General features: G+C 42.8%; 1 protein-coding gene across 2 annotated transcripts in view; it reads right to left on the reverse strand.

Moving 5' to 3' along the window:
- The window catches only part of BAK1 (BCL2 antagonist/killer 1), a 33,049-nt gene extending 17,541 nt beyond the window's left edge, over positions 1-15,508 (reverse strand). Inside the window, exon 1 of one of the 2 annotated variants that reach the window (XM_033152600.1) lies at positions 15,312-15,508. In XM_033152600.1, the coding sequence (XP_033008491.1) occupies positions 15,312-15,498 (187 nt within the window). In that variant the 5' untranslated portion in view covers positions 15,499-15,508. The remainder of the gene's footprint in view (positions 1-15,311) is intronic. The other variant, XM_033152601.1, reaches the window with a different exon arrangement.
- Positions 15,509-16,075: the final 567 nt, after the last annotated feature.

Genomic DNA, 16,075 nt, shown 5'->3' on the forward strand with positions numbered 1-16,075 from the left:
TAGCTCTAAGACTACCCTTTGAATACACAGAATACCAAGTGACACTGAAGACATTCCTTTCTGTCAGGCTAGAATTCTGAAAAAAAATCCTTTAAAACGCTTGGAACTGCATTGAAGGATCTCATGACTAATGCTTCTCAGATCCTGACTCACTGATGATGGTGCTTAAATCCTCAAAATTAGTTCATTTTGTCTGACTCAAAAGAAATTCATTTTTGGGAGCCAAGCAGCATCAGTGAGCCCAATTCAGAAAAGCAGAAATCTAACCCACTTGGGAGCAAAACAGAGAAATATTGCCATATCCAGGAGCTTTCAGGACCTCATTCATTCATTAAACTTTATTAAGGTCACAGACCAGCATAAGAGAAACATGTGAATAAAATAGCAGTTAGGATTTAGACAGGTAATTGTTAGAACATAAAAGAACAAAGAAGCATAGGATAAAACATGAGAATAGAGTACGAGATTAAGCACAAATAATTGATGAGTAAGAAATGATAATTAAAACAGATAAGGACTAAAAGACACGCAATTAAACAACTTCAAGGGGTGGAGCTTAGGGGAACAACAGTCTTGCAATATGAGCCATCAGTTTAAGACTGGTTTGTAGCACAAACCATCCTTCGGCGAATATTTATCATGGCAGCGCAAAATCTAGCAAATGAATATGTAACATCTGGGTTTTCATCCTGGAGTAGTAGGGAGATGTTAAGTTGTTCCGTGCATCCTGGGAATTAAGCAGGATAAACCTGGCTCATATGTCTACATAGTACTGGCAATGGAAAAAGGCATGATCCGTTGTTTCCTGTTGCCCAGAACTACATGGGCGTTTCCTCTCCTCATATGGTGTCTTCCTATAACGGCCTTCCTGAATGGCTGAGGGAAGGGCCTGACAATGGGTCAGAGTGAAAGCCCTTTGGTGTTTTGAGATTTCAAGGTTGGTTATATATGGTATTTGGGAGGTGAGGTATCTTCTGGTTTCGCTGATTAGAAATTTTGGGGACCTGGCTAGATCCACTTGGTGTTCTGTGTCTTCCACATGCTGTTTAATGTTTTTTTTAAGCTTGTTCATGCCCCATGTCAAGTAAAATCTATGTGTTGAAGCCTAGATTAGTTGTTATATTTTTCGCTGCTGGTTTCCATGTTTTGAAATCGTCCTTAATAGTCAGGGGAGCAAGGCCGCTTGGGAAGAAAGAGAAGTCTCAACCAGTAATTAAGAGTGGCGAGACACACTCTGGCCTTGATTCCTATGGATCCAGTTTCAAGACGTATAGTAGCATGTCAGGTTTAGCACTTCTCCCACACAAGACACGGAAGGCTGGCAGTTTAAGTAGCTGAGGTTTATTTCCCAATAACAGGCTTACAGCAGTCCACGCTTCCACAACTCATCCTTCACCGTTGGAGTCAGTTGACTTGACTGGCCTCTGACCCCTCCCAAGGCCAGATATACGCCACATCCTCCCCCTCCTCCTGCTGGCCCGCCTCTGCTCTAATCGCTTGCTCCGCCTCCTACTTCTTGGCGACTCAGGTGCAGCCAATTCCTCCTCCTCTGAAGCTGGAGAGTCAGGTGAAGTCAATTCCTCCTCCTCTGGAGGTGGAGACTCAGGTGCAGCCAATTCCTCCTCCACCTCTCTCTGCTGGGCATGTCTCTGACATAGCATTTGAGACGTGTTCAGGACCTCAAATACAACAGTTCATGTTGCAGGGGGAGATATATGAGAATTTCTTTCATTAGCTCCTATGCAGCAAGAACCTTAGCACATAGATAGCAGTTATCAGTATCAATGAAAGGTAAAGCACCCACATTTCTGCATCATACTTAGCATTAAAGAGGCCATTCCATTCCTCAGTAACCAAGAGTAAACCTCTTGAATATGGTTAAACTGTTGCTGCCTAATCTTGGCAAGGCATTTTATGGTTGCCAGAAAACAAACAAACTGCAGGCTGCCCTGCTAACTTTACATAAAATTAATACATATGACTCAGCAAAGGCACTTGAGAGAAACATTGTCACCTGTTGACATTTGCAGCTCAGATTTGCTGTTAAGACACAAAGGCTGGAGCAGGGATGAGGAAAATGTAACCCTTCAGATTTTGCTTGACTCCAATTGCCATCTGCCCAGTTCGCATGGTCAATGGGCTGGGATGATGGGAGTTGTAGTTTAACAACATTAGGAGGGCCAAAGGTTCGTTGTTGCTGGTTTAGTGTTGGAATAGGACTGGGGAACATGCAAAAGTTGGCTGTAAACAGGTCCACTTCCCACAAGATGCGCTCCCCTCATGGAAGCTATTTTGGTTGAGGAAACTGTGTCCATCTTATTTGAATGCTACAGTTGACATCTGAATCTTGCCATGTGCACAAGCAGCAAAATAGACACGTGATGAATATGCAACTTCCACCTGTTGACATTAATGTCTAGTTGTCTTCAGTTTGGTTGACATACTGAGATCAACCTTTGAGTAAGTCTGGGATCAAGTAGCTCCACATCTTTTGTGTGGAGGCATCAAGCAGCCATACTAAAACCCACTTTGTGGGGGGGGGAAGAGTATACTTAATGGCTAATTGTGCCTATCTACATGATAAGGGGAAAGTGTTACGGTAACTCCATTGTATGTTTTGGAAAGCTCACAATGGTCAGTAGTGGTGGTGGGAGCCATAAAATAAGGGAAATGATCTCTTGTATAAGTAGAGTTAATGTTCAGATTGCCAGAAGCAGGAGCATTTTTTTTCAGGGATAGGCACTGTAGGCAAAATTACTGCAAAATGTGTTTGTGCTGAAAGGTCATGCTATATCTGCCTGGTACGTGGGGCAGCTACCTTCTCTTTCTGGCAGAGTTTTCATGGATGGCAGGCAGAAATCAACAGAGAGGAGAAATGATGGGTAATGCTTGACCTGTTGAATTTCATGCAACTGGAAAGTACTAATTCCGCTTCTAGCAAATAACACCGAAGCACAGAATCAGTGTTTGTTTATGATGGAATTAAGACTGCTGTGTCTTTAAGAGCTCTGCAGCTGGGAGAAATTAAGAGATGTGCAGAGTACCTTATGATTGCAACTCCATGCAAAAACTTTTTTGGCCACTCACTGAATTTGCTTGTCATTAAGTTTTTAATGCAGGGGTGGAGAAGTGGTAACCCTCCAAGCCAGGGGTAGGCAACCTAAGGCCTGTGGGCCGGATGCGGCCCAATAGCCTTCTCAATCCGGACCATGGACGGTCCGGGAATCAGCATGTTTTTACATGAGTAGAATGTGTCCTTTTATTTAAAATGTATTTCTGGGTTATTTGTGGGGCCTGCCTGGTGTTTTTGCATGAGTAGAATGTGTGCTTTTATTTAAAATGCATCTCTGGGTTATTTGTGGGGCATAGGAATTTGTTCATTCCCCCACCCCCAAAAAAATAGTCTGGCCCACCATATGGTCTGAGGGACGGTGGACCGGCCCCACAGCTGAAAAAGGTTGCTGACCCCTGATCCAATCATTGCTGGCCTACAACTCCCTTCATCCCTGACTACTGGTCATTCTGGCTGGGGCTGAAGTCCAACAACTTCTAGAGGGCTTCAGCTTCCCCTATTGTAACAACAGAGAAAAATGAACAAGGAATTGCTGAGTGGCTGTTTCCTGGAAAATCTCTCTCTTCCTCTTTCACCCATTCCCGCAGCTTAAATCAATCAATCAATCAGATGATTAAGAGAAAGATGGGAAACACTGAAGGTAATGAAAGAAGCAGGTCAAAGAATAGTGTGGTGATAGCTTAATTTCACTCAACAATCTAACGCTGTTACTTTCATTCTGACAGGATCTCTGTGCAAATATATTTTAAGCTGGAAAGAGAACAACCTGGTGGATTATAGACCTCTTAGCTTGATTTTAAAAAAATTGAGCACTGTAAAATGAATCACCAAGCAAACAATCTGCAGAGGAAAATGGAGAGTAATCAGCATGGACTTGGATGTGATTAAATGATGGCACACCAAACTCCTGCTGTAGCAACACGCAAAAGACATAACGAACTTCTTAAAGGTTTGTTGTTTTTGCTGTTTTTATCCCACCTGCCCTTCACCAGCAGGTCCCAGGACATGATACAGTATTTTAAGAATTAGTTTTGACTTTTAAACTTTTAAACACTGATAACAGTCACAGGAGAAGGACAGGTTCTGAAAATACATAATTCAGGTGTCAAAGGCTGGAGAAACTATAATGAAGGTGTAAAATGCATCTTTGTGCTGACGGAATTCCACAAGCTAGGAGGACCAAGAAAGAGGGCAAGCAGTCTTTCAGATATGGGGCGGGGGGGGAGTGATAAATAGAGGACAGTGGGCTCCAACTTGTCCAGACCCACCTCTGACTCCCAACATGAAATATGGGGCCAACTTTCACATTTTTATTTATATTTAATAATGCAAATAATGCACATTATTAATGGTAAAAATGTCAATTCAGAGTAATATACATTATAAAATAAAAAAATATTTCCAGTAGCACCTTAGAGACCAACTAACTTTGTTCTTGGTATGAGCTTTTGTGTGCATGCACACTTCTTCAGAAGTCACCAGATCCTTAAATATAGTGAGGGAGTGGGGAGGGGTATTACTCAGAAGGGTGGTGGGAATGGGTGATCAGCTGATAGGTGTGGAAAACCTGTTGACGACTCTTAATGGCTGCAATTACAAGGGGTGAGATGGCTAAAGATAGCTTTGTTATGTATAATGAGATAAGAATCCAATGTCTTTGTTCAGACCAGGTTTCTCCATAGTTTTAAGTTTGGTGATTAGTTGCAATTCAGCCACTTCTCTTTCCAGTCTATTTCTGAAAATTCTTTGTATTAAGACAGCTACTTTGAGATCTTTTATAGAATGTCCTGGGAGATTGAAGTGTTCTCCTACTGGTTTCTCTGTCTTGTGGTTTCTGATATCAGATTTATGTCCATTTATCCTTTGGCGTAGGGTTTGGCCTGTTTGTCCAATATAGAGAGCTGAAGGGCACTGTTGGCATTTGATTGCATACACAATGTTGGAAGATGAGCAATTAAATAGTCCTGAGATGGTATGTTTGATGTTGTTGGGGCTAGTAATGGTGTTGTCCGGGTTTATGTGGCAGCAAAGTTGGCATCTGGGTTTATTGCAGGCTCTGGTACCAGTGTCCATGTTGAGTCCTGTTGTTGTATTATTGTGGGTGAGGAGTTGTTTAAGATTGGGTGGCTGTCTGTAGGCGATGAAGGGTCTTCCTCCCAGAGCTTGAGAAAGAGAACTGTCATTGTCTAGGAGAGGTTGTAGATCTCTGATGATGCGTTGTACTGTTTTAATTTGGGAATTGTATGTGATTTGTCGCCCTCCTAATACTTCTACAACTGTGTCACAACAGTGTTCAAGGAATAGTGTCTGCAACTTTATTCCAGTGACTCTGTGTCTGCAGTGAATGGTAACTGTAACCACTGTATAGCACCACACTGACTTTTGCGGGGAAATAGGCAATGAATCATTCTACATGTTGCATAACACGTCCTTTGAAAGACATAAAATGTACTGTTTGATCTTCCTAAAACAACAACAACAACAACAACAACAACAACAACAACCATGCAACAGTTGGAAACACGTCCGTGGAATTTTCTTATTCATGTCTCGACCATTTCAGCATTTTTAAATTGCCTTTACTATTTAATATAGTAAAAAATGTTGTAACCTGTCCTGGGACCTTGAGAGTGAAATATAGGAAATAAAACAAAGGGAATAATAATAATACCCTCTACAATTAGTTTTGTGCTACAGATTTTCTGTAACTTGTGTCTCCTCTTCACCTGGCACTCCAAAACACTGGTAGTTAAAATACATCCATCACTATTCTAGTCATACCTTGTGCTGTTAACCAGAATCTTAACCGCTGGAAGTTAATCCGAGTTTTAACTTGGGTTTTTTGCAATTTTTGTTAGCAAGCGGATCTTTCATATGCCAAATACAGTATTCTGTGCTGCTGAATTAGCTCTCATTGGTTGACTAAATATTTTCCGGTACAGGAACTGGTCATACACAAATTACTTTATTAGTAAACTCATAACTGTTGCCAGCTCAATTGTGACTGATGATTATTTACCTAATGCCATCACCATGCATTGTACTTTAGACAGTACACAAGGAAAGGACCCTGCCCGCTCTGTAAATCATTTTGAATAGTGCTAATTATCATAAGCACCTGTATATCACATTTCAAGGACTCAGAAACTTATTCACGGACATAAAATAAGGGGCACACAGAAATGAAAATAATAGGAAGAGAGAATGTTCCCACCAAGAACCCTTCAGGTTTGTGTAATTAAGATAAGACCCTTATTTGCATAATACTTCAGATCACTTTGCATGGATGTAACATGCTGTCAAACATAGTAAGGAGGGCTAGGCAATGGGAAGCAGTGCCATTTCACCACTCTTTCCAGTATTCTAACATGCCTCAGTGACTGTGTGTCGGAAAGCAAGATCTCGTAGTTATTTTAGATTAATTAAAATGGACCACAAGGTTGTAACTATATGTATGGAATCAGGAGGTGGAATCAGGAGGTGGCCAGTAGTAAGAGCATTCCCATTTTATGTATATTCATTTAAAATATTTATATTCTGCCCCTCCCTCATAAAGCCACACTCTGGGCAGCTGGTATCAAATGAAAACAATCCAAAGAACACATTACATATGATCAAGAACCCACAATCAAACTGGACTCAAGCACTCAGACAGCACAAGTTCTAATGTTAACCAGCTGGAAATGGGTTAATCCAGGGAATACCCGTGATCTTTGTTTCCACAGAGGAAATCGAAAGAGTCAATTGCCAGAAACCAGAAGCTGGCAGAATGGATGTGGATGCAGCAGCAATGCCAGGAGATTGCAAACATGCTGATCTTATCAGAAAGTGCGTATCATGCAGGCGCTCTGCCTACTTGGTCCCAACTATAAAACAGACCTTTGCCCTATCTATGTTTCCAGTTCCCACAGTACGTATATATTTATTACACGCACACATACAGGGGCACGGCTTTGCAAACTCTTCCTTTTGCATCCAAACCCCTTAGGCAAAATTTTCTTTTCACAAAATATGTGAGCTCTCTGTTACATACAGGTGAAATATCGTGGAAAGGTTCATTTCTTTCAGTAATTCAACTTAAAAGGTGAAGCTAATATATGAGATAGACTCATGACATGCAAAGCGAGATATGTCAAGCCTTTATTTGTTATAATTGTGGGTGGTTATGGCGTACAGCTGATGAAAACCCCAAAGTTGAAATTGTTAATTTGGGGTTCTCATCAGCTGTACACCATAATCATCACAATTATAACAAATAAAGGCTTGACATATCTCGCTTTGCATGTCATGAGTCTATCTCATATATTAAACTCCAGTAGCTAATGAAAACATTGCTTACATAAATGGACTTTTCCACGATATTCTAATTTTTCGAGTTTCACCTGTAAGTGATACATAAAAAAGCAATATGGAAACTAGAAGCAAATTTGGAGTGCATTTGGTATTACTCAGAAGGGTGGTGGGAATGGGTGATTGGCTGACAGGTATGGTAAACCTGTTGACGATTCCCACTACCCTTCTGAGTAATACCCCTCCCCACCCTCTCACTATATATAAGGGTCTGGTGACTTCTGTTTCAGTGTATCTGAAGAAGTGTGCATGCACACGAAAACTCATACCAAGAACAAACACAGTTGGTCTCTAAGGTGCTACTGGAAGGATTTTTAAAATTTTTTATTTTGTTTCGACTGCAGCAGACCAACACGGCTACCTACCTGTAACTAGAAATTTTAGCTTGTAAGCTGCTCAGGGCAGGGACCTAACCTTCTGCAACATGCACGACGATAGCATAATAGTGGTAATATATGAAGCTGCTATGTGATGTTGATAATAACCCAGAGCAGATGTGAGTTCCAGCAGCTATGGGGGATTCATTTTTCCAATATGCAGAAGGCTCACAATTGTCAGGTTACTGACATGACAAGAGACAGCCACTGAGGCATCCCATCAATACCTCAAGTTAGCCACATCCAAATCCATTTCCTGCAAGCAGAAGTTCAGTCTGTGGGGTCTGTGTTTGCAGGGAATGACAAATCACCTCTGGTGGATAACCCTTTTCTAAGAAATGCATATATGCTTCCTTAAAACAAGCAAGCAGGCCACCCCCAATCAATAAAAATACATAGCTAACTGAGGTTCTGCCCCCCCCAACAAAAGGCCTGGTACCCCAACAAAAATCCTAGTTACGCCTGTATTATCCTGCCCCCTTCCTCTACTTTATCACAGTATATCACAGGTTCTATCAATGGTTTGCTACAAATTGCATGGAAATTATATGGAGAAGACAAGCAAGTCAACTCGGATTCTCAAAAGAGCTTGGAACTCAAAATTTAATACTGCTTTTTAAAAAAGGATTCCATTTTTCTCAGGCCATACAGCTAGCCAGACAATCTCAGAAGTTAAGTGTGTGTTTGGAATGTCCCAAGTATTGGCAACGCACATAAAGTGATTTATTTGATGGAAGGGACTGAACTGTTAACATGACATTACCATCCCAAGATCAATTTCTCCGTTTATATTCAATGCACTCTACTGGGTGTTGAATAACCCCAGTATTCAATACTTTAAGAAAAAAGTATTGCTTAGAATGAAGAGTCCTCTATTACATCTGAATAGTTTGCACATTCTGCAAGGAGCAAGATTTGCTTCAGCAACAAGGCCTGCTTTCTTTGTATGGTAGGCACATTGTGAAAAAGCTGGTACTTGAACATGAGTCCTTTCTTGCGCAGTGATGCTATGATCTTAGATTTGCTTTTGGAAAACTACCATGCATCAAGATTTGACCTCTTGACCCACTCTCTGTCCTCTCCCCATTATCAAACTCTTCTCAGTATATAAGTGCAAAATAATGCAGAACCTATCTGGAGGACTTTGCAAAGCCTCAAAACCAAGCAACTGAGTTTAAGAATAATTACAGGTAGGTAGCTGTGTTGGTCTGCTGTAGTCAATTTTTTTTAAAAAAAAATTCCTTCCAGGAGCACCTTAGGTAAAGGTATAGGGACCCCTGACCATTAGGTCCAGTCGTGTCCGACTCTGGGGTTGCGGTGCTCATCTCACGTTATTGGCCAAGGGAGCTGGCGTACAGCTTCTGGGTCATGTGGCCAGCATGACTAAGCCGCTTCTGGTGAACGAGAGCAGCACACGGAAACACCATTTACCTTCCCGCTGGAGCGGTACCTATTTATCTACTTGCACTTTGACGTGCTTTCCAACTGCTAGGTGGGCAGGAGCTGGGACCGAGCAACGGGAGCTCACCCCGTCGTTGGGATTCGATCCGCCGACCTTCTGATCAGCATGCCCTAGGGCCCAGGCATAGGCAACCTTCGGCTCTCCAGATGTTTTGGCCTACAACTCCCATGATCCCTAGCTAACAGGACCAGTGGTCAGGGATGATGGGAATTGTGGTCCGAAACATCTGGAGAGCCGAAGGTTGCTGACCCCTGCCCTAGGCTCTGTGGTTTAACCCACAGCACCACCCACGTCCCTTTAGTAGCACCTTAGAGACCAAATTTAGTTAGTAGCACCTTAGAGACCAACTAAATTTGTTATTGGTATGAACTTTTGTGTGCATGCACACTTCTTCAGATACCAGATGAGTTTAAAAATGTATATTTGCAACTCTGGACATTTCCTAGGGCACCTCAGATTCAGGTGGTTGAATGTGGCCCTCTAGCCTAACGGACCCTCCCCAAGGTGTGGTTTTCACCATCCCTGTTCCATGCTCTCAGCTGCCTCTGACAAGCTAGAATATGAGTTGAACTGTAATAATGCCTCTAGCTTGGCCGAACAAAGAATGGAAAGATGAGGGCATGGCATGTGTGTATGCAGAAAAGCCTGACTTACTGTGCGACTGGATAGTAGTCTACTGTATGAGGGTAAGAATCACACCTCTTGCTCCAGCCCTGCCCATCACTGCTATGTGGCCCCTAGGAGGTCGGTCATGAGAGACTGCAGGGCTAGGGAATAGACCCTATTGAATTTAGCAGAGCTTACTTAGAGATTGGTCTAGCTAGGGCTACAAGTCTTGGTAGCTGTACACAGAGGACATTTACATTCACAGAGTCTTGAAAGGGATGCATAGCTTTCACCCGTTTAGCCCTGCCTTCACTTCCATTTCCTTTGTCTGTTATTTCACCCACCTTGGATGAGCCCCTTGGGACAGAAAACTGTCTTCATATACCATGCACACAGATGAAACGACGTCAATAAGGTCATGTCACAATATCCCAAAGACCACCTCCTTCCCTACAGACCCTCTTGGGTGTTAAGATCAGCAGAAGGACTCCTCTTGGCAGTTCCACCACCCTCAGAAGCTGCAAGAGGGAGCTCGTAGGTTGTGGAATTCCTTCCCAAAGAGGTGCATCTAGCTACAGGGGTAGGCAACCTAAGGCCCGGGGGCTGGATGCAACCCAATAGCCTTCTCAATCCGGCCCATGGACAGTCCGGGAACCAGTGTGTTTTTACATGAGTAGAATGTGCGCTTTTATTTCAAATGCATCTCTGGGTTATTTATGGGGCATAGGAATTCATTAATTCCCCCCCCCCCCCAAAAAAATAGTCCGGTCCACCACATGGTCTGAGGGACGGTGGACCGGCCCACAGCTGGAAAAGGTTGCTGACCCCTTCTAGCACCTTCACTGTACAGCTTTTATGATATGCTAAAAATGTACCTCTTTGCCCTGGCCTTTGATACCTGGGATATGTGTTTTGGGGAATCATCCTATTCCTGTGACTTGCTTCAACTGCTTTCAATACTGAATTTTAGATTGCTGTAATCTGCCCTGAAGCCTGCTGGTGAAGGCCACGTAATACATTTAGTAATAATAATGTATTTCAATTACAGTGATATATAGAGATACTCATAGAAGAGAACATGAACGCTCTCACTGATTTTCATGGCCACTTCTGCTAGGTGCTCTTTCCTTTGACTAAATTATAAAACACCATGCACCACTAAAAAGAGGGCTGGGAAACTGTTAAAACATGTCAACTTCAGAGTTATGGAGAAACATTACGCTGGCATCCTAGAAGGTGATGTAACAGTAGGCGCCTTCTGTGCCAATTTTTAAACACCTGCTGAAAACCTTTCTATTCCACCAGGCCTATGCAGACAACTAAGAGTACATCCCTCACAATGGTGTTTGTTTTTAATTTCTTTTTGCTTTTAGCTTGTTTTTAACTTTTTATGGTTTGGTTTTCTGTTTCTATATTGTTGTAAATGGCTGTGATATATTTTTATGATACATTGGCATATAAATATTTTAATAAATAAATTGATAAACTATTTCAGAACCTTGCAATAACCTGCCCATCCCGACCCAGTCCTGATTACAAAATGCATTATTCCATTGTAACAGTTTCCAGTGAGGTAGACATGTCAGTCTGTTGTAGCAAGCACAACAATGAGGCCTTGTTGCTTCATCAGATGCATAAAGTTGTTATCTTCGGTTGGGAGGTACTTGGGTATACAAAGAAGAAAGTAAACAGTGAGATAAAGTGGTAATGAAATGCCAAAAAAGCATGTGACAATTATATTAAAGCTTAAATGCAAGTTACACGAAAGGCACACATCAAGGATTCATTGACCACACTCATCTTCCAACTTGATATAATGTCATCACTGCCCTTCTGCATTCTACATGGACAAATAGGCCAGTCTCTACACATAAGAGTACCCTGGCACAAATCTTACATTCAGCAAGAAGTAGAATACAGTGGTACCTCGGTTTAAGAACAGTCCTGTTTAAGAACGATTTGGTTTACAAACTCTGCAAAACCGGAAATAGTGTCATGGTTTGAGAATTTTACCTTGGTCTAAGAATGGATTCCGAACAGTGGAAGGGCACCGGCGGCGGGAGGCCTCATTAGGGAAAGCGCACCTCGGTTTAAGAACGGTTTTGGTTTAAGAACGGACTTCCGGAACAGATTAAGTTTGTAAACCAAGGTACCACTGTATTTCAACTGATCAGGGCTTTCTGCTGCTGCTCTGAAAAATTGCTTTTAAACAGAGAAAGACTCCGGCATGAAACTGACTACAAGATATCAAGAAGTTCCATTCTATTATATTTTGCTTTAATAGGGATTGGGGCTTTCTGTCCCATAATAATAATAATAATATTTATTATTTGTACCCCGCACATCTGGCTGGATTTCCTCGGCCACTCTTACTATGAGTAACAATGATTGCATTATTACTGCTGATGTGAATTATCACTACGCTTCTTTAGCATACATTTACTCTGAAGTGGAATTGTCATAGATAGTACTGTTTGCATTTCATTGCCATTTGATCTCACTGTTTACATTCTTTTCACAACATCTTCTAGCCCATGAAAGTTTTTGCCATAATACACTGTAGTACCGTGGTAACTCTTCTCTGTTTTATACAAATACACGTGACTGAGATTCTTGTAAAGTCAAAACAGAAACTGCAGAGATGAGGCCTGTAACGGTTCAGTCCTATATAGGTCTACTTAGAAGTGAACCCCATCGAGTTCCTGAGAAATTCCTCCCAATATTTCACTCTAAATAACATTAACAAGGAAAACAAAAAACATCAGAATTGATCGCTATCAAATTACGCTATGTGTTATTTTTCCATCAAAAATGACCGGCTTGGCATCTGGACACACTGTGAGAGATACATGATGAAGTTTAGGGAACAAATGTACCGGTAACTTACCAAAGTTCATCAAGCAACATTTGAGGAATGTCAATCCTCTCCATCCCACCAGTGCACTAATTCCTAGAGGACACCCCAGTTACCACATGGGAAGATTAAGACTGCATAAATACCATATATTTAAAACACATTACCCCACAGAAGAATCCTGGGAACTGCAGTTTACCCCTTCACAGAACCACAATATCCAGCAACCTTAATAAACTACAATTCCCAGGATTCTTTAAATGGATGGTATGTATGCAGCCTAAGGCATCAGGAAAGTTTTGTGTGTGTTTGTGTGTGTATCTATAAACATTTAATATAACATTTAATATAAATGTATCTATAAACATTTAAAAACCCTTTAGAAAAAAATGCAAGACTCAGTTAAGAGGCATATAAAAGCACCCTTAATGAACAATGTATAAAACTGCAATTTTGTTTTGAACTAATATTATATTTTGAACAAATATATTAAATTAAAATATATATCCCAACTTCTCTTGGAATTTCTGCTCATTTGAACGGTCAATTTCTTCTTTGGTTTTTCCAACAACTTCAATGTTCCCCCAATTCAAATAGGATTTCCCTCATTACCTTTTTTCTGTACAGAAAGCTAGGACTACTTTATACCATAGTTAGTTAACACAGCATCTTTATCTGACATTACCACTCAAAATGCCTACCAGAGCAGAATGCTCTCTGGGAGGCTGTGTTTTGTTGTTCCTAAAAAATCCAGCAGCAGCTATGCACATTCCAAAGAAGTCACCTTGTTACCTTCTAGGCAGCAAGTACCACTGAAACCAAAAGGACCAATTATAAACACATTTATTACTTATGAACCACTTCATGAACTGTTCTGTAATCAGTGCTTTTTTCTTTTAAAAATGTTTAGAGGTGCTCTCATTTTATCGTTCAATTTGGGAAAAATAAATACAGTAAATGGACAAAAGTACAAAGATTCACAAAATGTTTAGGGGTATGTGTAACCCTGTTTACCCCCAGAAAAAAGCACTGTCCGTAATCAATATGCATAGGAGCCAGTTGCATAAGGGGCTGAATGTGCAACTTTTTCAAGTTCTTGGTCAAGGGAGTCAACCCTTTAAAACATGAAAAGGACAAACTTGGGGACCTTTTTCTTCACTTTATTACTACATATCTGCACAATAAAAGTGCCACCATTAAGACAAGTGTTAGGGGCAGACTGAACTGTGGGTCCTGCCCCACCAGCTGCAGATCAATGGGGGGGGACACACTGGAGAAAGCTTAATCCACATCATAATTCTAACTCCCCAGTTGTAGCTGTGGAGCAAGAGAAGCATTTGTTCCTCCTTCACGTTGACAGTGCTGTGCAAAGCAATCATGTAGCCCTCTCCTAGATCCTGCATCCTCAGGATCACACCTGGCACTTACTGGTTACAAGTGTCAGACCTGGAAGGCCAGGGCTCAAATCCCCACTCGGTCATTACTCTGGAATAACTTGAGGTGCTGGGGTTTGCCAGCAGAGCCTTAAGCTACTGAAGGTAATGGGGCCATTTATATGTCCAGCTGTCCTTTGTCAACAACAAATTGTCGCTGTTTTTTGTGTTGAATATATGCTATATGGTAATTTATGGACCTAATAGGTATCCAAAGCCATTGGCACATAACAAAATACGTATTTTATCAAAGTAATGGTTGAACTGAAATACAATTAAGAAGAAGTGTATTAATAGTGAAATAATTATTAAGCTCTAACTTAAAATGATAGGGGGCCCATTACTTACATCATAGGAGCCTACACAACGCGAAACACTGTTGCTGTATGTAGGTTTTATTTTATTTGTTTTGTATCTTATATTTTGGAAATGTACATTCAGTTTATTTCCCCTTTAAATTTTTTTGGGGTCCCCAAGAGAGTGGGGCTCTAGGCCATAGCTTGTTTAGTTTATACGTAAATCCGGCACTGTTTGGCAGCCACAAACTCAAAATAGTAATAGTAATAATGATAGCCCGCATGCACGCGCTGAAGAGCCGGGGTGGATGAACACGCGGGAGCGCGCGAGACCGTATTCCGGATGTTTAAACCTTGCCAGATCTCAAGTAGCCGCGTAGGGGGGGCGGAGGGGAGCGTGGCGGAGAAGCCGAGCTCCACTTCCCTGCAGTTGCTGCAGCAGCTCCCCGAGGCGCTGCTGACTCCGCATTTTCCGCTCAGCTCCACGCGCGCACGCGCCCCGCTAGCTAGCCGGCCGCTGCGCTGCCGAGGCCGCCGGTCGCTTCCTCGCATCGGCGCGGCGCGCCCAGCAGTGCGGCTCCCGAGAGGCGACCTCGCCCGGGAGCGCGGTGTCCATTTCCCCTCGCCACCGCGAAGCCAGGGGCCTCGTCCCTCGCTCTCCCGCCTCTCGGGGACCTTTGGAGAATTATATCCTTCCGCTGGGCTGAGGCGCGGCGAAGAAACGCCTCCGGCTCCGAGGAGTAGCAGGCGCCAAGCGCCAACAGCAGCACCCGCTGGACCCTTTTGCCGCCATGACCCCGCTCCGTCCACCCTGCAGCCACCGATATATCCCCCGCCGCCCCGGACTTGTTTCCACTCACCCGCCTTCCCGCCGCGCCCCTTCCCTCCGGCGAGCTGTTCCTGGGGTTGCGCGGCGAGCAAGGGATGCGGCGCCGCTGCTAGCGCATCCTTCTCTGGCCGCCTTCCTGCTTCTCGGCCGCTTCCTCCGCTGCGAGGAGGGGCGAGGAGAGAAGGCGAAAGAAAGGCGGCAGGCAGCTGGCAAACCATAGACGCAAAGCGGCCGTTACGCAGCTCCCTCTAGGGTTGCAGCCTGGTAGCCGCGAGATGTAATGTGTATTATTAAAAGAGAGAGGTAGAAAGGTCCGGAAAGAGTTTATTCCCACCACAAACCAACCCCCCCCCCGCCAGATTTCCTGCAAAACCACCTCTGCAAAGGTTGATGTGAAATATTTGTTATAGGTGCGTCAGATGTTAGGCAACGGGAGTTTCAATTTGATCTGACAAAGGATTCCAACATTTGATATTTGACATCCTCATCCTAATCAGGACGTTTAGCATTCATTGATTCATTGCATTTATACTCCACTTTTCCTTCAAACAGCTCAAGCTTGCATATGTGAGTCTCTCCCTCATTTAATCCCCACAACAACCCTGTGAGGTAGGTTAGGCTGAGAGGGAGTGACTGGCCCAAGGTGACCCAGTGAGTTTCATGGATGCCCTGTGATTTGGACCCTATGCACACTCACCACCTGAGTTTGCTACTAGAGGTGTTGCGTGTGTTGGTTGTCCCTAACAATACCAGATAACGGCAAACACTAATATACAAATTTCAGTCATACGTAGT

Source organism: Lacerta agilis, chromosome 6 (assembly GCF_009819535.1).
Source record: "Lacerta agilis isolate rLacAgi1 chromosome 6, rLacAgi1.pri, whole genome shotgun sequence".
In the NCBI taxonomy this organism is placed as follows: domain Eukaryota; kingdom Metazoa; phylum Chordata; class Lepidosauria; order Squamata; family Lacertidae; genus Lacerta; species Lacerta agilis.